Source organism: Podarcis liolepis (genome assembly GCF_965112155.1).
Source record: "Podarcis liolepis genome assembly, chromosome: 5".
NCBI lineage: Eukaryota > Metazoa > Chordata > Lepidosauria > Squamata > Lacertidae > Podarcis > Podarcis liolepis.
In genome coordinates, this window is record NC_139556.1 from 20,644,522 (window position 1) to 20,668,409 (window position 23,888).

The 23,888-nt window shown below is 41.4% G+C and overlaps 1 protein-coding gene and 1 long non-coding RNA gene across 18 annotated transcripts in view; one reads left to right on the forward strand and one right to left on the reverse strand.

Annotated features, from left to right (window-relative positions):
• The window catches only part of LOC310706629, a 97,189-nt gene that overhangs the window by 70,704 nt on the left and 2,597 nt on the right, over nucleotides 1-23,888 (forward strand). The window contains exons 6-7 of one of the 3 annotated variants that reach the window (XR_014525956.1): nucleotides 100-177; nucleotides 12,387-12,669. This is a non-coding gene — a long non-coding RNA (uncharacterized lncRNA). Of the gene's footprint in view, nucleotides 1-99; nucleotides 178-6,038; nucleotides 6,136-12,386; nucleotides 12,670-23,888 lie in introns of those variants that run through there. The other 2 variants (XR_014525957.1, XR_014525955.1) reach the window with 2 other exon arrangements.
• KCNMA1 (potassium calcium-activated channel subfamily M alpha 1) overlaps nucleotides 1-23,888 on the reverse strand; it is a 557,989-nt gene that overhangs the window by 55,386 nt on the left and 478,715 nt on the right. For all 15 annotated transcript variants that reach the window (XM_083502377.1, XM_083502375.1, XM_083502379.1 and 12 more), the window contains 3 exons: nucleotides 12,731-12,854; nucleotides 8,081-8,305; nucleotides 5,912-6,104 (listed from right to left, as the gene is read on the reverse strand). In XM_083502377.1, coding sequence (XP_083358503.1) covers nucleotides 5,912-6,104; nucleotides 8,081-8,305; nucleotides 12,731-12,854 — 542 coding nt within the window. The remainder of the gene's footprint in view (nucleotides 1-5,911; nucleotides 6,105-8,080; nucleotides 8,306-12,730; nucleotides 12,855-23,888) is intronic.

A 23,888-nucleotide genomic window follows, 5' to 3' on the forward strand; every position in this document is an offset into this window, starting at 1 on the left:
TGTATTGTCAGTGAAAAATTGGCTTGTGATATAACCTATCAGGTGGACTGCTTGGCTCATCAACTCACTTGAGTTTGATCTCTCTGTCTATATTTGTAGATGTACATATGAGTAAACCCTCAGGTTCATATGGCCAGAGGACTGCCACCAATGTTATTCTCTACAGAAAACAAGGAGGTGAGGCTTTTCCAGGTTCTGTCTAAAAATATTTATGGGTGTCAATCTGCTGTTAAAAGCATAGAAGCTTGGAGAGAAAGAATAAGGAGGAGGTGGCCCTACAATGGTCACTGCCACTGCTTTTGGTGCAATTTCAGCTTCCCTGCATTTCAAAGCAGAAAGCTATGCCTAGCGATGGGTCAGGGTTTGTACCAAATGATGTGAATTGAAATGTTTTCCCAGGATAAATAATGCACAAACTTTTAAGCAAAAGGAAAGTGACAGCCGGCTCTGTAAATAAAAGCACTTAGTCGCCAGTAAGGAGCTGCAAAGTGGAGGCACTCTTTGCTGATCAGCAGAAATCGGATCACCATATATATATTGCCGCCGCCACTGTGCTTCCTGTATATTAAGGACAGGATCTGTGGGGAGGGGGGAGCTATTCTGAGCAAGCCCCCCCCCTCCATTGACATTAATATTCAACCGGGGCTTGCGCAGAAGGGCTTTTTGCTGGGTTCTACACTAAAACTGCATCTCACAGAGAAAACTGTCATTCCAAATACAATTTGCAGCAAAGTTTATGCCACCCCTTTGATCTAATTGCTTTTGACAATGTGAACCGTGGTATTTAAGATCCTTCAAGAAAATCTACTGTTCTGTTGTGAAAGCACAATAACGAGATCAGAAGTAGTGCACACGTAAGTGGCACAAACCTCCATGAAGCTAAGCGTTTCCTTACTGGGTACTTTGGAATTTTAGAGAGTAAGTATCTCAGCACCATTCCCACCCAGAGCCAAATGGCTTACTGCTTGTTCCCAACTTTGAGCATGAACTGTTGACCAGGCCCTCTTAAAAACTGTGACCTAGGAACAGATTGTCTGTAGATCAATAGAACAGTCTGTTTCTGGCCTCTCTCAGTTCCACATGTAAATCAAGTTAGGTATTACAGTGAAGTTTATAAATTCAAAGGATCTGTATGAAACTTCATATTTAAATATATCTTTTCACTCAACCCACTGTCCTGAATTTGTTTTCACCCAAAGTCAATATTTCTTAATTGTTTATTGTAAGATATGTAGTTTTGTACATTGGTTTAAGTGGAGAACTGCATCAAAATGTGAAATCCGAAAGTTAACTGTGTTCTGATCGGCACATTAGCCTCAGAGGTGCAAATCAGGCTAGTCACAAAGAATTCCTCAAGCATTCCTAATGTTGAAGTGGTACGTATAGATAATAGGGCATGGCTGCAATATCACCAAATCACCCATATATTCAATCAGGACAAAATAATAGGATTTGAAAAAGACGAATCAAAATTACAGAAGTAATTATTACAAAATTCTAAAAAGAATATATCCAAAATGTGTAATCTGTTATTAGAGTAGAATTTAAAGGACGAAGGGGTGAAGGAGGTCATGATTAAGTGGGCACGTGATATAGGTTATACAATTCTGCTGGAACAATGGGAGAAGCTATGGAAATATATCAAATTTACGACATGTTATACAATCAGAGAGAATTTAATGAAAATGTTATACCAATGGTACTTAACGCCGGGCAAATTGGCAAAAATTTTACAATTAAAAACCAACACTTGTTGGAGATATAAGAAAGAAACTGGAACAATGTATCATATGTGGTGGGAGTGTGGACTTATCAAACAATTCTGGAATAATATATGAGAATTTTTTTTAAAAAATGTTTAAAATCTCCTTTATTAAAAAGCCAGAAGCATTTCTTCTAGGCTTAATTACAAATTATATTCCTGGTGATAAAAAGAAAGTATTCCTATATGCAACAACGGCGGCCAGGATGCTTATAGCTGCAGATTGTAGGGGGGGGGGAATTCCACCAGTAAGAGAATGGCAAATTAAACTATGTGAATACATAAACTTGGCAAGGTTAAAGGCAGTCTTAAGAGGACAATCAGACCAAAAATTAATAAAAGAATGGGACTGTGTTAAAGAGTATATGAAAAAACATTGTTCTGGAATAAATATGTTGATATGTGATGAATGAAGTTTGCAGGCTTAAGGAAAAGAAAAAATAGTTATGAAAGGCATAAAACTGGAAGTAATAAATGTACATATACATGTAACACAACGGAAAAGAAAAATGGAAAAGTCACTAAAGGATGGAAGAAGAAGAAGAAGAAGAAGAAGAAGAAGAAGAAGAAGAAGAAGAAGAAGAAGAAGAAGAAGGGAAGAGTTTGGATTTGATATCCCGCTTTATCACTACCCTAAGGAGTCTCAAAGCGGCTAACATTCTCCTTTCACTTCGTCCTCCACAACAAACACTCTGTGAGGTGAGTGGGCTGGAGGAGCGGAGACGCGAACCCGGTTCCCCAGATTACGAGACTCTTAACCACCACTACACCACACTGGAAGTCAAAATGTATGTATGTATGTGTGTTTGGTTATGTTCTGTTATAGTCATTGTTTTTCTTTTCTTTTTTTTCTTTTTCTTTTCCTCTTTGTTTTAGTTTTCTGATTGTTTTATTTTATTTGTATCTTATGTTGTAACTTGGCATGGAAAAAATAATTATTATTATTCACACTCTCCTCTTTAAAAAAACTTAACAAAAATTGTGACAATGCCATTCGTGTGATCTGCCCTAGGCTGGGTCATAAGCCCGCATCTTAAGATTCAGAATGCTATTAGTGTCTTTGATGATCCACCAACTCCAACACATACAGGTGCAAGGCAAACTATTGGACGCATGTTATGAGCAATGTAAAATGGGATAAATCTATGGAAGATTTGTTGGTAACTTCTACATGATTGGATAATCAATCTGCAGCTCATGAAAGTCACCATTGTGTCTTCTGTGAGTTCTACCCCCTATTACAATGTACCTGAGAGTGGACCACTTGCACAAGCAAGCAATCAGTTTCTTCAGTGTTACACTGGATTTTCTGCACTGAAGTGGGAATATCTAAGCATCTCTAGATTGATATATTCTGAAAGCAAAAGCAAAATTCCAAGTTTCTAGCCCCCGTTCTTACAGAGCACGGCTTGAAAGTTCAGAGTCAATTCAAATGTTCAGGTGGCAAACTGCTATACTGCCTTGGGATGGAAACAGCATCACTGGCTTGAATAGGTTTTCAAAGAGGCCCATCAACTAATCCAGAATGCGGCAGCTAGACTGGTGACTGGGAGTGGCCACTGAGAAAACATAACACCGGTCTTGAAAGACCTACATTGGCTCCCAGTATGTTTCTGAGCACAATTCAAAGTGTTGGTGCTGACCTTTAAAGCCCTAAACGGCCTCTTTCCAGTATACCTGAAAGAGCGTCTCCACCCCCATCATTCTGCAAATGGTCTAGTGCTGAGGACCTTCTGGCAATTCCCTCAATGCGAGAAGCCAAGTTACAGGGAACCAGGCAGAGGGCCTTCTCAGTAGTGGCACCCGCCCTGTGGAATGCCCTCCCATCAGATGTCAAAGAGAAGAATAATCACCAGACTTTTAGAAGACATCTGAAGGCAGCCCTCTTTAGGGAAGCTTTTAATGTTTAACAGACTACTGTATTTTAATACTTGTTGGAATCCGCCCAGAGTGGCTGGGGAAATATTATTATTATTATTATTATTATTATTATTATTATTATTATTATTACATTAAAAGCTTCTCATGCCTCCGTTTCTCACGGGGACACACGGAGTCCAGACAGTTGTTAACATAAACAAATAATCAAGTTTATTTTTAAATGCAGGAACAAGCTTATGGTTTCAGTTAGTTTTTCTTGACAGTTTCTTAAATCTTAGTTCCTAACAACTTCAAACTGATTATTCCCAACTATCTATCTGACTCCACCTAACAATTCCTCTCACTCTCTCACAATACACCTCGACCAACCCACTGCCTATTCCTCCCTCTTCCTTCTCCAATTCCCAAACCTCAACTGACTTTCAAAACCTCCCACTCTAACTTTTACTCCTCCCCTTGCATTCTCACTGGGCAGTCACATCACACTCATTTAACCCTTTCCTTATGACCCACCTAGGAGGCAAACGCCACAGCTCCTTTTATAGGTGCGTTGGTGGTTGCTCATAACACAGCAGAATGGGTAAGGACACATAGGAAGTTTTCCTTATGTGGTTTTGGCAGGCTTTCAATATACCAATGCAAATTCCTCTGGGTGGAGGGAAAGGGTTCTAATCTGCCCAAGCCTCATACAGGGTGTGGTTCCTTCTATACAATTACATTGTGAGCAGCCTGTCAGTGGGACTGCAAGATATAGGAACCAGGAAGTAGAACAAATAAGGTTGCACAGAGCAGTATTGGCCTTTGCTACTGTGCTGCATAGATATTCTCTCCATAAGCAACTTTGTTTTGAATATAAAAGTGGGATATTGAAAACAATAACAATTACTATGTACGTTTACTATTGTTGGTGTCTCATCAAAACTTCAGTTATTATATCCACTTCTGATATATTACATCAGTCTGAGCCTTATATATTTGGGTTTGCTTCTGGAGTGTTAGCAGAGGGTGGAGATATATATATATATATATATATATATATATATATATATGCAGGTTTTGGTGTCCTCGGGTGTCTTCCCGTGTAAAAGTTGGGGTGTCTAGGCGACGTTTCGACGAGGTCTCACTCGTCATCTTCAGGCTGGTGCTTTCGGCTTCTTGTTACTGGAACGAAGAAGCCGAAAGCACCAGCCTGAAGATGACGAGTGAGACCTCGTCGAAACGTCGCCTAGACACCCCAACTTTTACACGGGAAGACACCCGAGGACACCAAAACCTGCATTCCTGTACCCGTGAAAATCTACGAAAACAAATATATATATATATATATATATATATATATATATTGTCAGGGGTTCAGGAGAAATTATATATATATAATTTCATAGGATGGAAAGCAGAGGTAACTTCAAGGCAGAGTTGGTAATAACCAAAACACATCTAAAAGAAATGCACAAAATATAGAGATTTTCACTTGTTTTGCATAATTCTTATTGGTTTGCTTTTTTCTGTGTTGCAATAATGGGATCTGATAGGAAGCGCACAGGAAATGCCCAGTCTTATTTGTGCATTATAATTTTATAGGGTGTTTGTTTTGCTTTCATAAGTGTTTTTATCCAACCTTGGGAAAGCATTGGTGAATAGTGTGGGGGTCAAAAACAAAGGACTGCATTCATGTAGAAATCATGTAGAATTGTAGATAAATTGTGAGAATCTTCATGTGCATTCTATGAAGCCAAACTTTCCATTCTTTCCCCCCCCCTTTTTTCTCTTTCCCCCTGCCTTTAAAAAGTATTATCATTATTTAAAAGGTGTTATTATTGTGCCGTGTGGCACTTGGCTGCTATCTTGCGGACAAAGCAAACACCCTTGTCAGAGAACATTTGCAATTATCCCATTTTGCATCCAGCGTGAGGACAAGCCACCTCTGGCTATGTGATGTGTAGCAATGTGACTTCATTGCTATAAACTTAGAGGCTGCAGAATGCTACAGATTTAGCAATCACCCATCTGAGAGGGAAATGAAATAAAATTCTACCACTCAGTCAATTTACGCTCCCTTGCTAGGATTGCCAAAACTTGCCTTTGTGTATGTGTGCAAACAGTGTGGTGTTGCGACCGTCCCTTAAAAACCCATCATACCAATCAGCAGGTTTAACTGTCAAGCAAGCTGATGTAAGGTCCCTTTGAATTACTGAGTGAGGGATATTCTTCCTGCCAGGTCCTGTCCCCTGTAGGCACTATAGAGAAGTATTATAGGGCAGTTCTTACCTTGGGAATTAGCCTGCAAGACCCCAATGCTGTCATCAAACTGCATAGACTTGATGTTGAGTGACGCCAAGATGCATTCCTTGTCCTGCAGCGAAGTATCATCAATATTATTCTGATTGGCTGACAGGATTACGCACATGTCGCAGAGGTTGATGTTGACAGCCCTTAAATCAGCTCGACTTAATGGTGTACCCTTCGGCAGAGAGAGAGAGAGAGAGGAAAAGGGGAGGGAGGTGGAGGAAGAAATGGAAAAAAACAAATTAAATACTGAGAAGGAGCTTTGGGAAATTATTTAACAAGTATCTTTTTTATGCTCTGACATTAAGCTGGTCTAACTATGTGCCAGGGAATAGAAGGAATGTGCTAATCTAAAGGGTAGTTGGTGCTGATGGCAGCATTTTAGCGTTAAGTCTCAATACTCAGTCAAGCTATTACTAACAAACAAGAAGCAGGAACGTTGCCAGAGCTCTGCATCTTGTCTGCAACTCAGAATTGCCTTGATTTCAGTCAGCCTTGTGTGGCAAGTTCTTGCCTTCCAAGCATAGCAAGGGGTGTGTTCAAGTATCTTGAATATTGGGCCATGCTAAACCTGGGGGGGAAAATGCTCTGCGCACACAAATGCAAGGAAAACACACACTAGGTGAAGCAATACCCAGCAAAGTGTAATTCTAGTCAGCCCCCACCCCATGTACTTCAACAAACTGTCACTTAAAATGGTGTGATTGAACCGTTTAAAAAGAAAAAGGAATTGTCTCAGTGCCTATTCTTCTGGGAGCAAAATTATCCATCAGAATGTAGCAATATTTTGTAATGTAATTGTCTTATGGATGTGTATAAGTTTCGGACTGATGTTTACTTGGGAATAAGGGATGCGCAAAACCATTGTGGCTCCTGTGAGACGACCCCTGAAATGCATTTATTGTTCCAAGTGGCAGACATCAATTTTTTGACGGACCTTTCCTGATGCAGTGACATATGCATGCATATGAACCACAGCAAGGGGCCAAATGCCAGCCACTTGGTGCATGATCAAATGTTAGTGTTTTTGAGGGGGCTTCCACTTGGCAGGCCACAATGTATGCCAGTGTATAGTGTTTACAGTCTAGCATGATTTCCTTCTTAGCCACAGTGGTGTGCAAATGTTGCATGGATGAGGGTCGATGGCCAACACAGATCTGAAAATGTGACACGATTCGCCCTGGATGCAGCACAGGAATGTGCATTTAGACATGCCCAGCACTTTGGAGAAATGAGGCATGATAGAGCGATACATTAGTAATTATTAGTTGCCTTGTGTTTTGGGACAGCGAGGTCACTCGTGATAGCTGCAGCTTTGAAAAGTAACAAGCAACTCAGATAGACAAGCTGGGTTTAAAGCCCTGTTACTTTTAGGCACAAAAGAAGAAATAAAAGAAAACAGACAATATTAATGCAAAGCATTTGATGTGGAAATCATTGCAATTCTCTTGCTGCTTTGCACCTTGTTTGCTGGGTGTAAACAGCAACCTAATAGAAATTTGCACTATTGTTAGCAGTCAGGCATAAATGGCAACACCAAGTAGTGAAGAATTGGGGCCCTTTCAGTTCAGGACTCATTGTGTTAGGAAGAAATTCATATCTTCTGACTGTATGCCTCCTTAAAAAGATGAAATGCCACTGTCAGGCTGTTAAATAAAGCAGAGCCAGCAGGCCAGCCTTTCAAAGGTCTTTATGGATGCAGATAGATTAGGTAGATAGACAAATAATACAAAAATGTTTCCAAAGGTTTCATAGGCATAAATAATGCCATAAGTAATGACTGTCATGCTGTCAGAAAAAAAATCATAACATCAAAATTGGCTGCATGCAGGGCACTCAAGCAAGTGTTCAATAGATAACATAGCTAACATATTTGATAGCAGCTGAAATTCATCCTTGACGAGGGACTGAGCACGTCGGCAAATTTCTTCTAATAAGGTCTCCCAGGGCTTAGTTTTCACAGATACAACAAACAGGGAAAAGGCCAAGTCCTGAGGCCTATAACCGAATAGGAGTTTTAAAAGAAGAGGAAGCCCAAGATCAAAGCCAGTGTGGTTCTGTTCAGTTGGTGCATTAGAAAGAAAGAAAGAAAGAAAGAAAGAAAGAAAGAAAGAAAGAAAGAAAGAAAGAGGTGGGCTGCTTTGGACTTACAGGCAAGATTGAGAGTTTGGGGAAGTTATGCATTGTTTCCCATTCCCTCTTCAAGTATTCAAGGGAGCCCACAAACACAATGTGCTTAAGCTCATGGTAGTGGAAATTGCTGGCTCTTAATGGCATCACAAAATTCCTTAGTCCAATCAGCGCTGATGTCATATCACCAAATATGCAAACCACCACGTGGCCACTTAACACTGTCATGGCTGCTTCACTTCGAGTCTGGAAAAGCAAAACAAAGTCAGTAAGGAGGACAATAAAGAATAAAATTAGGAGGAGGGGTAAACAAACAAACAAGCAAACAAACAAACAAGTGTGTGTGTGTGTGTGTGTGTGTGTGTGTGTGTGTGTGTGTGTGTAAAGTCTGGCCTTGGGAGCTGAGACGTGCTTTCCGAATTTAATATTTAGGCCTCCTATACTTATTTTGCTGGTGGTAAGCCTCATTGAATTCAAGGGGGCCTACATGAATGGGGCTCATCAGAATACCAAGACGAGGGTGGGGTACTTTAACATATGTGACAAGCAATAGTTGATTCTCTACAAAACACATATTTCAGGGTCCACCTTTGGATGAACAAACTCCAAGCGTGCAGTATATTCTTAAGCATATCCAGACATAAGAATCATTCACAGGAGTGTGATCCCTCAACAGAAAAGGAAATGTCTAAATCAGCCCTAATATAAATCTTATGAATTGAGTGGGATTACTTAGGGTTTAATGCATGATTTATTGCTAGCAATCTGATATTCAATGGGAATTGATGGACCATTGCTGCTCTACTAACACACCACATTGATCACCGTTATCCTGTTCCTTGCAAGAGTGGCATAGGCAGCAAAGAACAGCAAACAGTAGCCTTAGCCCATGTCTTCTGCCTTTAATGAGCAACCAGCCAGGGAATGTGTGTGCATGAGCACCCGCATTTCTATGTATTATTTACTGCAGTTCGCATATTTGCATTGTTGGCAGACACACAGAGCAAAACTAAATACATGATTTCAATCTCAATCAGCAGCCGCAAAATTGTACAGATAATGATTTCAATTACAGGGCAGTCCCAAAACTCGGTAATAGTGGCTCCTGCCTAGCTAGGATAGATAAATCCTATCCCAAAGCTTTATATGACTGTTTGAATATTAAGTAACTCTGCTCCTCCATCTCTTGGAGGGGCTATGTTGCGTTCTCTCTCTCTCTCTCTCTCTCTCTCTCACTTCTCCCCTTCAAATCTATCCTAAAAACATTTTCAATGAAGTCCTGGCTTAACACTGCTACAGTTGCAATGACGATTATGGGGCACTTGCCACCTTTATCTCATCCTTTAGAAGCTTAGTGATACAGCGGGTGGCGCTGTGGTGTAAACCACTGAGCCTTGGGCTTGCCGATCGGAAGGTCGGCGGTTCAAATCCCCGTGACAGGGTGAGCTCCCGTTGCTCGGTCCCTGCTCCTGCTAACCTAGCAGTTCGAAAGCACGTCAACGTGCAAGTAGATAAATAGGTACCGCTCCGGTGGGAAGATAAACGGTGTTTCCGTGCGCTGCTCTGGTTTCACTAGAAGCGGATATGGCAGGCTTAAGTGCACATGGTGCCTCGGAACACAACCCCTGCATAAATGGGGAGTTGCCTGCATATAAAGTCCTCAACAGCTTGGGACCAGTTAACTTAAAGGCTTGGCTTACCCCACACAGGCCCATTCAATCACTTAGATTTGTGGATATGGGATTTGGAATGTTTGTTTTGCATTTGTGAGGAATCAGACTTCTAGTGTAATACCACCTACTCCCCACCACTTCCTGTTACTATTAAGCAGCTGCCTTTGTTATATTTTTCCGAAGCCTGCTTAAAAACCTTTTTGCTTCAGCAAACCTACTCGGAAATGCAAATTTATTATGTATATTTCCTTTTAAAACGGTTCATTTCATCTATATCTTTATAATTTTGTTATGTCTACTTGTTTTTAATGACTGCTTGCTTTATTGGCATTTCCTTATCAATATTTTATACTATTTTTAATACTATTTTATGTAGACCGCTTAGAGGGATTTTTTTTGGGGGGGAGGGAGGAATTATGTGACATACAATTAAATTTTATTATATGAAATAAGACCTGGGAAATATCATGGCGAGGATCTCAATAAGTGATGCACAAGACAGAATTGTACATGCACATCTATTGTGCGCAACTGGGTTGCACACAACCTGTGTCTTAGATGGAATTGTTGAAACAACAACAACAACAAAAATGTAATCCTGGCTGCACATGCAGTTATTCCTTGTAGCCATTCTCTGGCAGACGTGGATCTCCCATTGGGATCATAGCCCCAACCCCAAGGACCAATTCTTTTGACTCTGTACAAGCTAATCAGGCATAGCAACACTCTCTTCCACTGTGAACCCCTTGCCAAAAAGAGGGACATAATCAGACTATAGAATTAAAGTGAAATAACTAGGGATTGAGGCACACATTTTTTCTTTTCTTTAGGTTGAAAGCAGAATGAGAGAGCCCTCATCATGTGTAGTATGACCACACATTGTTTTAACATTGTCTCCTGTGTCGATATATTGCCCATGAAAGTTCTTAGCACTGCAGATGTTGACTATAGTAAGCTGAACTTGTTATTTGTTGAGCTGCTATGAAAGGACTCTCTCACACTCACACACCCCTTTTCCATGTGCAAATAGAATGAATAAATGTTAAGTCACATCCTGATCAGGAGGCCACCCCCAATGTCATATTTTTTTTTTTACATGCAAACTTTCTGAAGTGGAACATTAAGGTCATTACCGTCATATCTGTTTGAAATATATTTAAAATATTCTAGCTGACATCTGTCGCCCTCAGTTATTTAAGAACGCAAGGAAAAGTTGTCTCTGGTGGTCTAATGAACACTGTGGAATGCATATCAATTTAAACAGTTTTGAATCAAATTCGTAACAATTTACTCAGTGGAATTGACTGCTTTATCGATTGCTTAAATGCCAATATTGCAATTCCAGACAATGTCATGGTTATTATACAAACTCCCCGAGGAGCCCGAGGAACAAGGTTTTGTCTCCCAATCGTTAGACTAAACCAGAGCTGTCACCATTATTGGTTGCACCATTTAGTGGTACAGGGAAATCTTGAGGAAGCAGACGCTGGAAAAAGCTGCATCAACTACAACAAAGTGAAGACACACCAGGGAGTTCATTTCACATAGCATCAGTTTTGTCTATGAGATGTGGAGCTGCTACTCTTTGATTCAAGCACACGAACATAAACGGCACAAACTTTCACTGAACCTAACAAACTAGAAGAGGCCTTTTGATTATATTTAATTAGTTGTCAGTTTGATGGCTGGCCCCACAAGGAATAAAAGGAAGATGGAGAGAGCCCAAATTAAGGACTCAGATAGCAAGAGCAGCAGCTTTACACTTCAGCTTGTTGGGCTGAGGACAGAAGTTGATGTTACGGAAGACACAGGGCTCTTTCCAAAAATGGAACTCTTGCGTTGGAATTTTCTGCCTCTGTAACCTCTGTATAGAATCGCTTGTTCCAAGTCACCCAAGGGACAAGCAAGCAGATAATGTCACAACATCACAACATAAAGAGGAGTACTGCTTAACATGGAAATGATGCTTTCAGCAGCAACCTCATGTTTCTTGTAATGTCTAAAATGGCCCTGCAAGTGTGAGAAACTGTGGACACAGCTTACCAAAATTGAATAAACACGCTGGCTGTTGTGAGATGCAAGGCAGAAATATTTTCTTTTGCATTCTCACCTGATTCTGAAAGGCCGGCTGTTACATCTAGGCTTTGCCTGTTTATTTTAATCTAATGAAAGTTCTTGAACTTTGCTCTTGGACTGGACTGAAAAGAGAATTTCAGTACTGTATCTATGGAAACTTCCTTTCACAATCAACTAGCATTTAGCAGAAGAATAGCTCAAAGGCCCCCACAGATATTTCTGAGTGTAACATAATCATTCGCATTATGGTAATCAAGGCTGCAGCATTGATCAGATTAGCTGTAGATGAATCAGCTAACTCATAAATCACATTTAAAATGTTGATTCTGAATTGGGCTTTAATATTGCCAACGTTGCTCAATCATGTTAGTGGCATAGTTATAAAGCGTCCGTGGCAAAACATGGGCATTAAAGGATCTCTTGACCTTATGGGTTTTCCGTAGAACAAATGACTTATTTGTATTTAATTAAGAAACCTATAATTGAATGGCCTCAAATTATCATGTGGACAACTAAAGATGTGGTCATTTGATTTCCTACCTGCATGTACAATTCCCTCTCTCTCTCTTTGCTCCCAGCAATGAAGGTAGAGGACTGAAGATAAGCACAATCTAACCCTGGGGTAAATTATGACACCAGGCAGTCTGAAAAGCAGAACCTGGCAGCAAAGTGGGACTAATGGCTGTTGAATATTCACAAGGAATAGGAAACCTCAGGGGTCTACGCCCACCAAAAATCTGTGGACCTACCAACAGTCAGGAAAATGGGTTGGCTAAGGCACACACAGCCTACAGTCCATAAATCATTCATCCTGGAGTTCATTACTCACTGGATTGGTTATACGCAAGGAAATAAACAAAACAGAGTGCAGTCTGATAGTATGATACGACTTGAGAAGTGCTCCTTCCTTGCAGATACCCACCAAAATAACCTTGTCAATCTCCTTGGCTGGACACCAATGAAACATTCCCGTGGAGTCATATTTTTTCACATTGCAATCCATGTTGTCAACTTGTTCATTGCCAGGTATTAATAAGGGGTCGTGTCTGAGGAAGGAAGAAGAAAAATGTCACGGTTAATATCAATGGAAGCCATAACTAGGAGCAGTGCCTGTAATATGGTTTGACACACCTGCTTTTAAGACAATAACAGAAAGATGAGGTTATATTTAAATTTGGGGAATTGAGAGGGGAAGAAAGAACCTCACAATAACCTTTTATGAAATACAAGTCCTTCCCTCACCTTATGGCCCATGAATGTCCCACCCCAGTCCTCATTCTTTCCTCCAAATAAACATCACAAGAGTCTCTATTAGCATCTGCAGTGGAGTGGAAGGGATAGCTACAGAACCCCCATGCTAACTGACTAGCATGAGGATGGGAAGCCAATTGCTTGCTTTTACTGCATACAACTTTTGACGTGACGCTCTTCGAAGTAAAAGCTTTAACAGGCTGCACTTTAAATATTTTAGCAATTTGCCCAATCATATTTTGCTTTTCCAAACTGAAGCCCTTTAAAGATTCAGCAGTATGTCATTTTACAGCAAACTGACTAACAAATGCCCACATCTAGAATACATGATTTTAATACTAAACAACAATGCCCGTTTTCTGTAACAGCTACAGCATTTGTAACAACCTTCAAAGCATTTCTTGTACTAAAACAAAACCAGATAATAATAGTAATAAGAATAATAGTGTGCTTCATCCTCACATATTTAAGAGAGGCCAGGAAAAAATGCCTGTAAAATCAGGCTACATCTGCCACAATGTCCACTCCCAACATGCCACACTGATCATGCCCTCTTGAGTCTCCAGCTTTAATGATTTAATGCTAGTTTCCAGAATTCTACCACCCTGACAGCCCTCCCCTTCTCCAATGCAGCTCAGAAGGAAGAGGAGAAAACTGTTGAAGTGTACCTCTTACTCCACAGAGGGCTGTGGCTCTGGGGTTGTGGGCTCCAGGGTGAATCACACTGTGTACACTCCCTACCTCGCCGTATGAACCATAGTCATATGTGCTAATGAGTTTTCCAGTTGTGTTCTGGCACAATGTTGCTCTTCCACCTGCTTCCCTGTCACCCCTTAGGCAAATTCTGAGGTGTCAACTTTACAATGAATGCACATTATGTGATCCCTCACATCTTTAATCCAACTTCTTAGATCCATGAACAAGAGGGGTTAACCAATGCAAGTTTGAGTAAATTAAGTTCCATCCATTATTCATAACGTTTCTGTTTTGCAGGATGCATTCTAATTTTGATTTCTGAAGAGCTAATCGGATTTGTAAATTGTATAGCTGGGGTGGTGAACCTGCAGCCCTCTTGGTTCTTAGACACCAGCGCTCATCAGCTCCAGCCAGCGTGGTCAATGAGGATGGTTGGAGCTGTAGTCGACCACAGGTTCTTACAGTTTTAGTCCATTCTCTTCCTTCTGCAGTGCTGCAAGTTACCTTTTCAATGCACTCTGCAGAGGATCCCTGCCCCTCCTCCCATGCCTGCTTTTTCAAGAGTTGCAAAAGGACTTCCAGGTGAATGTGTGGGTCCTGCCCAGATGTTGGTTGGGTGTTTGGGATTACTTCCCAGGCAGTAGGGCTGCTATTTGTGGCCACCGGCACCACATTAATGCACTCCCCACTTGAAAAATGGGGGGGGGGCTGTGGAAACCAATTGGCCCCACTCCCCCAGGTATGGCTCAAGTCACTTAATTCTATATTCACCAGTTCCTTCTGTGGAGTTGAAGATTATTGGACTAGCATAATGGTTTTCAAACTGTGTTCTGGAGTCCCGAGGTTCCTTGGAAACATAGCAAGGATTTTTCAGTGAGAAGAACTGTAACGGTGGAAAAGCTTATTTGGAAAATACATTGTCTGCCATGACGAATTCCCTCCTGCAATGCAGAGTCATAGGGTGGGGGGATTGGGTGGGTGCACTTAATTATATACTCCAAGTTCACCTGCAGCAATACAGTGGGGTCCCATAAGCTTGGTCAATGGCCCATGCAAACTAAGTGTACACCCTAGAACTTATTACAAAATGCTCTATAACACACACAGGTTCTGTGGCAGATCGTTTTAAGTTTCTTAGTAGACATATTGATGCGAAAAGTGTTTCTGAAGCTAGCTGGAAAGTATGAAAGCCACTGGGTTAATGTGTAATCGCATAACATTTGGGGAGTTGCTCTTAATTCACCTTTATCTCCCCTCTGCACCCCCTGCATGCTTGCACCGGATTTTGACCAAATAAAATGAATGTGTTCATCCTCAAGCCAAGTGTGCTCATCAATGAGTACAGCTTAGAGTAAAACTTGCATTGCTGCAAAGTTGCAAAGTGGGAGCTTGTGAATATCTTTACTGGTGGTGCGGTAAGGAGACCCCACTTGTAAGTAATTAAGATCATTATTTTAACCCCGATGGCCAGAGGCGGTACGTTTTCAACGCACTGCAACATCCACAATTTCGTGCAAGGAAATAAACAGAAATCAATTGTACACGCTTCAGAAAAGCTACCAAGCTACTTTTCTCACATCTATATCTCTAGCCATATAAATAGCTTCTCTGTTCTTATGGCAAAAATTATGTGCGCCTGAGTTAAAGCGTAGAGGAAAGTACAATCTTTTCAGGGTTTTGCGGAGCATATAATGCCACTTATCATCAATTAAACTCAAGAGCGACACTAAATGCCATGCTACAGCTGCAAACCCAAAAAGCCTGCCTGGAAGACAACAGCCTAAAGCAAAACCGCAAATCCCTTTTCCAGCAAACCTGCTGTGAGATAGCCGGCATTATATTTTAAAGAGCAGTGCTCCCCTTGCAGCCATTTACAAGTACTCTAAACACATTCAATTGGCGTTTTCAACTCTGGAACTTTTCTTCTGAACTGACCTGGAAACGGAGGAAAAAGTCAAAAGAATGAAAAGGATTCACTCCCCCGCTCCCAGTTCAAATTCCGTTTCATTCCTTTCACGCTCTCCACAATTCTAGCACTCTGGTATGTATTTCACTGTCTTTATATTGTAAAACGCCCTGTGATCTTCAGGTGAACGGCTCAACAGAAATGTAATAAATACTAATAATAATTATGGGGGTCCTGTTCGTTTAAGATGACAATTGCCAAATGCCCCCACAAAGGTGTGCTTTTTTTCTAGGGGGACGCATACCCCCAAACATGTTGTGAATCTAAGTTTGGCCTCATTGAGGTGCAATATTTCAATATGAATAGGAAAATGAGAGTACCCCTAAACATTTTTTTTTTAGAAAAAAAGACTGCCCGCAACATTGTAATCACGGTATTGTTTTGAGTTGGAGGGGGGGCTGTATGCCTGAATCCCCTCTAATTCCTGGATCCAGCAAGGATTTAATTGCTGGAATAGCAAAGGCAGCTTCTTGGTGGGCCAATGGCTTTAATGTGGGTCATTAAGGTAACAAAGGAAGTGACTCTGTGCCAGAGAACAAATGGGCGGGACTCCTTTCCTCAACTGGCTGTTGTTTAGAAGGACAAAGGCCAGAGTTGTGTGTGAGAGCTAGAAGCAGACGGCAGGCAGAAGCCGGAGAAGGAGAGACATGCTTGATTTCTGCTTGAATCCAAGGTTGTGGCTATGGGAGAAGCAAGACCTCGTTGGAGTGTTAATGCTATTAGCCCCTCCTGTGGGCTCAGGTTGTATTTAAATGTAAATAAACCACATATCCTAAAGACACCACAGTCTCAGCTGTCCCTCATTCCGAGGAAACTGAACCCAGGGTGAGGATCTGCTTGGAGACTGGTGTGGGGTATAGCAGTATGATTGGGGGGGGGGAATTATTGCAATTTCATTTGCATAAAAACAGTGAATGAAATTGCTATGCAAAACGATAAGGAATCAACAGTGTGCTTTTGTAATTCTGCTGGCAATTAGCTATTAAGGCTTGTGGCCCCAACTCAGCAAGACTTGCTGCTGAATAAACAGCAGGCATAAATCAAAGGATGGTCCAGTGTTCTTATGCCACTGAAATTTCGGGTGGCAGCTCACACTTTATGAGTCAAAGGTCTAGTCTTGCTCATGGAATCAGAGTTGGAGAGTCAATCATCTAGTCCAGGCATCCCCAACCTTCAGCCCTCCAGATGTTTTGGACTACAATTCCCATCATCCCTGACCACTGGTCCTGTTAGCTAGGGATCATGGGAGTTGGGCCAAAACATCTGGAGGGCCACAGGCTGGGGATGACTGATCTACTCCAACTCCCCTGCTCTGTGCAGGAAATCAAGACCTAGAACATCCTCAACAGATCGACAGCCAGTCTCTGCTTGAAGATCTGCTGGGGATTTCTTTCATTAAAGTAGACATAGACAAACTCGGCCCTCCAGATATTTTGGGACTACAACTCCCATCATCCCTAGCTAACAGGACCAGTGGTCAGGGATGATGGGAATTGTAGTCCCAAAATCTGGAGGGACGAGTTTGCCTATGCCTGCATTAAAGCCTCTGCTAGGACAGTATATTTAAGGAAATGTATATGTCACTTGACTGTTGTGAAACCTCTAAGGCAGGTTACAAGAGATATTCAAGTTCTCATTTAAAAACTGAGTTAAAAAACACATCAACAATTGCCAATAAAAGAACTTAAAACACATCAAGATCTACATAGGCTTGCCTAAATAAAAATATTTTAAGTTGCTACATAGCTAGCAAATGCCTATTATGTTATCTGACGCTGAACAAGCTTCACCCATGGTTACCCTAGCTCTCCCATCCAGTCTTAAGCTACAATATACATATTGTGTTTGTCTTATATAAACTTTATTGTACAGCTACTTTATTGTACAACAACCACCCACCTGCTTCTTAAGAGGATCTTTCACTCTGCAGCCCCCCTCTCAGTAAGTTCATACCAAATGCACAACTTGCAAAATGGCAGTATGAATAGAGCCTGACAACATATGAATGAGTTTGTGTTGTTCCAGCCTTTTGGAGTTGTCGTTATTATCCTCCACCTAGAAATTATCAGAACTAGTGAATTAGTGGGAAACCCAGCCAGATGTGCGGGGTCTAAATAATAGATTATTATTATAAATTATTATTATTAGGAGTATTATTATTATATGGAGTGAACGGCCACAAAATTTAGCCATTCCCAACATTGTGCTATGTTGAGTGTTTTGTCAACAAAAGCTTTTCAGGTTGCCAGACAAAATGATTCCCCCACACTTCCCCCTGTGTGCTGTTCTGGGGGTTGTCCTGGCCTACTGGGCCAATTTTGTGGGCACAGGTTGGAGGAGCGGGGAGGGACAGGGGAAAACCACATAGCACGGGCAACAGTCCTTGTGCAGACTTCCTCTTGATGGGACTCATTAAGGGAATCCCACCCTATACGCTGATGCCTTTCTTGTATACTGAAGTGCCAGTATTTATTTATTCATGAGCTTTTTTACTTATTTATTGTATCTGCCCTTCACCACAAGGTCCCAGGGTGGGTTATACTCATTTAACCATACAATATTATAATCCAGTAACACAGCTTAAAACAAACCAAAGAATGTCTATCAGGCAATATATCCCACATAAATGACACAAATATTAACTGTCAAAGACCAGGGTAAAAAAGTTTATCTGATGAAGACTATATAATGAGGATGCTTGATGAAACTCTACAGGGAAGGAATTCCACATTTTGGGAGTTGCTACAGAGAATAACCTCACCTCGGAAACCATCTCCTATATTTCCAAATGAGCCAATAGTTTTGTAAGTATATATTTATCTTTCTGAAGCTAAGCAGGGGTGGGATTTGACTAGTATTTGGCTATCTAGGAATCCTATGCATCTTACTCTCATGGGGAAAAGATGGGATAAAAATATTTGTAGCTATTCAAGTTAGCAAGTAAAATGTCATGGTTTCTTTTGGCTATCACCTAAAAAAAGCCCTCCTACCCAATAATCATAGTTATTGAGAATCATAATCACCATACTAAGAGAACTAATGGAATGCAAAAGATGCATTTAATCCTCATTCACTCCAGGCTCCCATTTCACATATGGATAACTGAGACCAAGAGACAGTCGCTAAGATCATAGTCAATATAACCGTTAGGCAATGTTGGCTTTGCTTATTGGGGAAAAACTCTTAATATGACAAGCAGATTAAAAGCTTTAATGACTTGATTACTCATGCTTTGGTTACCTCCAAACAAGACTGCTGCAACATGCTTACATGGGGCTATCTCTGAAGACGGTTTTCAAGCTACACTCTGGGCAAAATGCAGCTGTATGAATACAGTGGTACCGCGGATTAAGAACTTAATTCGTTTTGGAGGTCCATTCTTAACCTGAAACTGTTCTTAACCTGAGGTACCACTTTAGCTAATGGGGCCTCCCACTGCCGCTGTGCAGTTGCCACGCGATTTCTATTCTCATCCTGAAGCAAAGTTCTTAACCTGAGGCACTATTTCTGGGTTAGCGGAGTCTGTAACCTGAAGCGTCTGTAACCTGAGATACCACTGTACTGCTGGGAGCCAGAAAACCTGAATACACAACATCCATTTTGCACAAGTTGCACTGGCTGCCAGTAGATTTCCAGGCTCAATTCAAAGAGCTGGTCTTAATCTTAGAAGCCCTAAATAGCTTGGGGCGAGGTTACCCAAAGGGTTGCCGTCACCCATATACTCCTGTATATACACTAAGTTCCACCTCAGGGGTCCTTCCTGAGTGCCTGCTGCTAATATCTGTTAGGCTGGCAGACTTTTAGTGGTGGCCTCAAAATTATGGAGCTCCCTTCCAGTGGCCTTATGTCTTGACCCTTGAACTCTAGCATTTAGGCAGGCCTTGAAAGCCTTCCTCTTCACAACGGCTTCATCTCTCTATAAAAATTCGCCATCTTAATCTGCACATCATGCTATGCCCTTTTTTCTAATGCAACTTGTCTCTCCTCTATACTTTGCTTTGTGAGGGTGTAGTTTTGAAAAGTGGCTTATTTGTTTATTCTGTAATAATTTGTTTTGTGAAACAGCCAGGGATTCTTCTTTATTTGCTGTGAGAAATAAGGAGGCAGCATTTTATATGGCATGAATGTGCAACCAATTACCTTCCCCAGTTTTGGAGGGGCAAGTACAGTGGTACCTCGGGTTAAGTACTTAATTCGTTCCGGAGGTCCGTTCTTAACCTGAAACTGTTCTTAAACTGAAGCACCACTTTAGCTAATGGGGCCTCCTGCTGCTGCCACGTCGCTGGAGCACAATTTCTGTTCTCAACCTGAAGCAAAGTTCTTAACCCGAGGTACTATTTCTGAGTTAGTGGAGTCTGTGACCTGAAGTGTATGTAACCTGAAGCGTATGTAACCCGAGGTACCACTGTACTGCATAAATTGGATGACTGGATACTGTTCCTCCACATATTCCACAGGGATAATCCAGAGAGGAGAAAGAGCAGGCAGGAAAAGGATAAAATACTATCCGCTCAAGCTCACTGCTTCTCTGCCCAAAACCCACTTCCAAAGCTGCTTTGGGTTTTTTTTACACTGCATAATGGATAGGCAATTCCTGCTGGAGAGGAATGCCTCCTTCATACAACACAGAAAGGAAATTATTTGATGTGAGGGGTCCATGGAAGGTATTTGGGTGGACCTGCTTAGCATGATTCTTCCTCAAAGGGAAATTATAGTCACAGGGCTATGCATGCATGCCTATTGTCTGATGTAACTAGGTTTATACAGGAGAGGTAGTGCATCATTCTCTGCCAGACAAGAAGATGGCACAGGCCCGTGTCTTATTAGCATGGGAAATATTTAGCAGCAATTGCTCTCCCAGAGAGTAATTGACTGTATGCCCTGTGGGAGCAGGTGGACACACATTGACTCTATAAATCTGCAGCTTTCTGTCTGCATGCAGCAATGTAGTGATTTGGTTGGCTTGGGATATTTTGGAAAGGTGTAAATGGGAACAGGCACCTTGCAAATGTACCATGTTTAAATGCAGCGAGTAACATCTCCTGCCTTTCACGGTTCCCCTTACAGCCACCCTAACAAATTGTGGCAATTAGCATGCTGTTAGTGTTAGATGTAGGCAGAGAATGCAGGTGCTAATAATTGAAAAAGCGTTTAGAGGTTTTACACCCCAGCTGAATATTTCATAATGTGCTGCATGTTTCGCTATTTGCTCAGTGGGTCTCTGTCACTTCAATCTTCCCTGACTGCTTTGACTGGCGCTCCAAAGCTCCACCAAGCCAAGACTGACGGCTTGTCACAGGCAAACTCCACCGACTACTGCGGCAGCTCGCTGGGACTGGCTGCAGAGGTTGTCACGCCGCTCTGATGGAACTTGGCAAATGTTTTGTGACTAATACACCCAACATTTGTCAGCTAGCATTAGCCAGCGCCCGTGACCCTCTCCAGTCTGCACCAATGGCATTAAGTTGTAATGAGAATTTGTAGCCCCTGTGTGTGAGTGTGTGTCGCACTAATGACACTTTCTGGCTGACCTTTACTTTCACAAGCTTAATCAGCAATGAAATTTCCAAGGATCCAGAGCACATGTGAAAGCAGCTCTGTCAGGCAAAAAAAGGGTCACAGTGATGAGTAAAGAAATGTACCTTTCTCCTCCCGCTCTGATGTTCAGAGTTTAGCCCCAGACAACTGCCATGAGTGGATCACCAAATGAGAGTCTTTTCATCCAAGTCCTAAAAAGATTGAATGTGCCGTGGACTATTCCCCCAGATTTCTGCTCAGCTATCTGCTGCACCTAACAGGGTTTTGATTTGGTTTTATATTTGTGTTTCAAACCTGAGCACATTGTATCTGAAACATTATGGTATCTCAAGTGCAGCCTGCATTTGGTTAGCAAGGTTTCTGACATAAGTAAGAATTGTTCTCATGGCTCCTACTTGGAACATTTTATATGAGGATTCTAAGAGGATATCATGAGTTTACTCAACCTTTAGTCCCTCTCCATTTTCTTTTACCAGCTGCTGTTTTCAGAATTTAGGTAATTTGGCATGGGGAGGGCGTACCTAACACCCAGCCAGAAGAATTTGTACAATGGAGTGCCTAAGAATCATTATTCAGGGAAAAGGTCTTCTAGTTGCCTGACTATTTGATGTTGTATCTGGAAAAAATTAAAATTCGTATTTTACTCTAAATGGAATCCCAGTTTACATAATCCAGCCTTTGTTAACCTTGGGGAAAAGCCAGCCAGCATTACATCCAAACATACAAACCATGGTTTGGGATGTTGCTCCTCCCTTGGAAGCCACAGTTTGAGAAAGCATTTGGGGATTTTCAAGGAACATGAGAAAAGACAGAAACCACACAAACCACGGTTTGCCTGTATGCCTGGAACACAAATTGCAGCTTAGAATCTGAACTACAATTGTTTCATGTTATCTCTTAACCAACCCACTATCTCTCTCCATTGATCTCCACTCTTTAAAAGAGGAAATACCATCAAGTAATTTGCATGTTAAAAGTACTAAGTAAAAGGTAACAATTGTAATGGCAGTTATCTGCAAATGTAGTTGGCAACTAGCTATTAAGAGTCTTAACCTAATTCCTATAAGGCTGCAATCCATGCTTACCTGGATTTAAATCCCATGCATGACCATGAGAGGGACGCGGGTGGCGCTGTGGGTTAAACCACAGAGCCTAGGACTTGCCGATCAGAAGGTCGGCGGTTCAAATCCCCGCGACAGGGTGAGCTCCCGTTGCTCAGTCCCTGCTCCTGCCAACCTAGCAGTTCGAAACTACGTCAAAGTGCAAGTAGATAAATAGGTACCACTCCGGCGGAAAGGTAAACAGCTTTTCCGTGTGCTTCTCTGGTTCACCAAAAGCGGCTTAGTCATGCTGGCCACATGACCCGGAAGCTATACGCCAGCTCCCTCGGCCAATAAAGCGAGATGAGCGTCGCAACCCCAGAGTCGGCCACGACTGGACCTAATGGTCTGGGGTCCCTTTACCTTTACCTATGACAATGAGAACTGAAAAGTGTTCAGCTGCTCAAATTGGCCTGGATCAGACATAATGTTAAAGTATGGCTTAGCCTTAGGGTTGTATACTTCCTACTCCCCTCTCCTCCTGTGGCATGGCCTTGAGGAGACTGGAAGCTGCCAGTTCCACTGTCTATGAACCAGAGCTTATGGTTATGGCCAAACCCTAAACTGTGGTTAATCTTAACTATGGTTTATTGAAAATAAGCCTGCTTCAGAAACCATGGTTTGAAGTGGGTGTGTTTCAACACACTGTGGTTAAAACTAAGCACAGTTTGGGGTTGACATAACATTAAGCTATAGTTAATTAACAACAGAAGCTAAAGTTTTCTGTCTTCTTCTCATAGTCGTGCAAGAGGAGTGACTGCAAAGCTCAGTCTGGCAATATTAAACCATAATAGCTATCATGTCCAAATTAGGTCAGTATGTTAGCAATATCCAGCCTAGAAGCAAAGGATAATCCTCTGGTATTATGACTTTGACTTACCCTGTGAAAATTTGCATCTACACTTTGGGATGATATATCGTTCCATGGAGGATGGGGCTTGTTTTGTACACCCCACACTGTAATCACTGATGCTTCTAGTAATCATAGTTTCTGGGTAGCTAGCAGAGACTTAATAGGACACATTGGTTCTCCACAGCCTTAATCCTCTACTGCTAAGTACTCCCATATTGCCTTAAATGACCAAAGCCATCGTCAACAGGCAGGGAAGAATAAAAAATTGTGAGAGCCTCTTGTCTAGGTGATCAATGTTTGAAGAGTTTAGTTTGTCTATCAGTGTTTGCTTTGCATGGAAAGGAAGGATTAGCTCAGATACCTATTTCATACAATAGCTGAATGTATTTTTTATTGGGATATTCTAAAAACAAATATCATGGTGCTGCTGGAAGTTTAAAAACAGGATGAATTTGGAAGCATCCAGATTTACTCTGCATACATGGCAGACTTTGTGCTTGATTGTAAGACCTACAGATGTAGGGTTATAATAGTGCAAGTAAGAGATCTATGGGAGTTTCTCTTTATTTTTTACATGGTTATAAAATTTAATTTAATAATAATAACGACAATAATAATAATAATAATAGACAAGTGTAACATAATAATTATTATAGCAGCGAAGTGTATATGAATG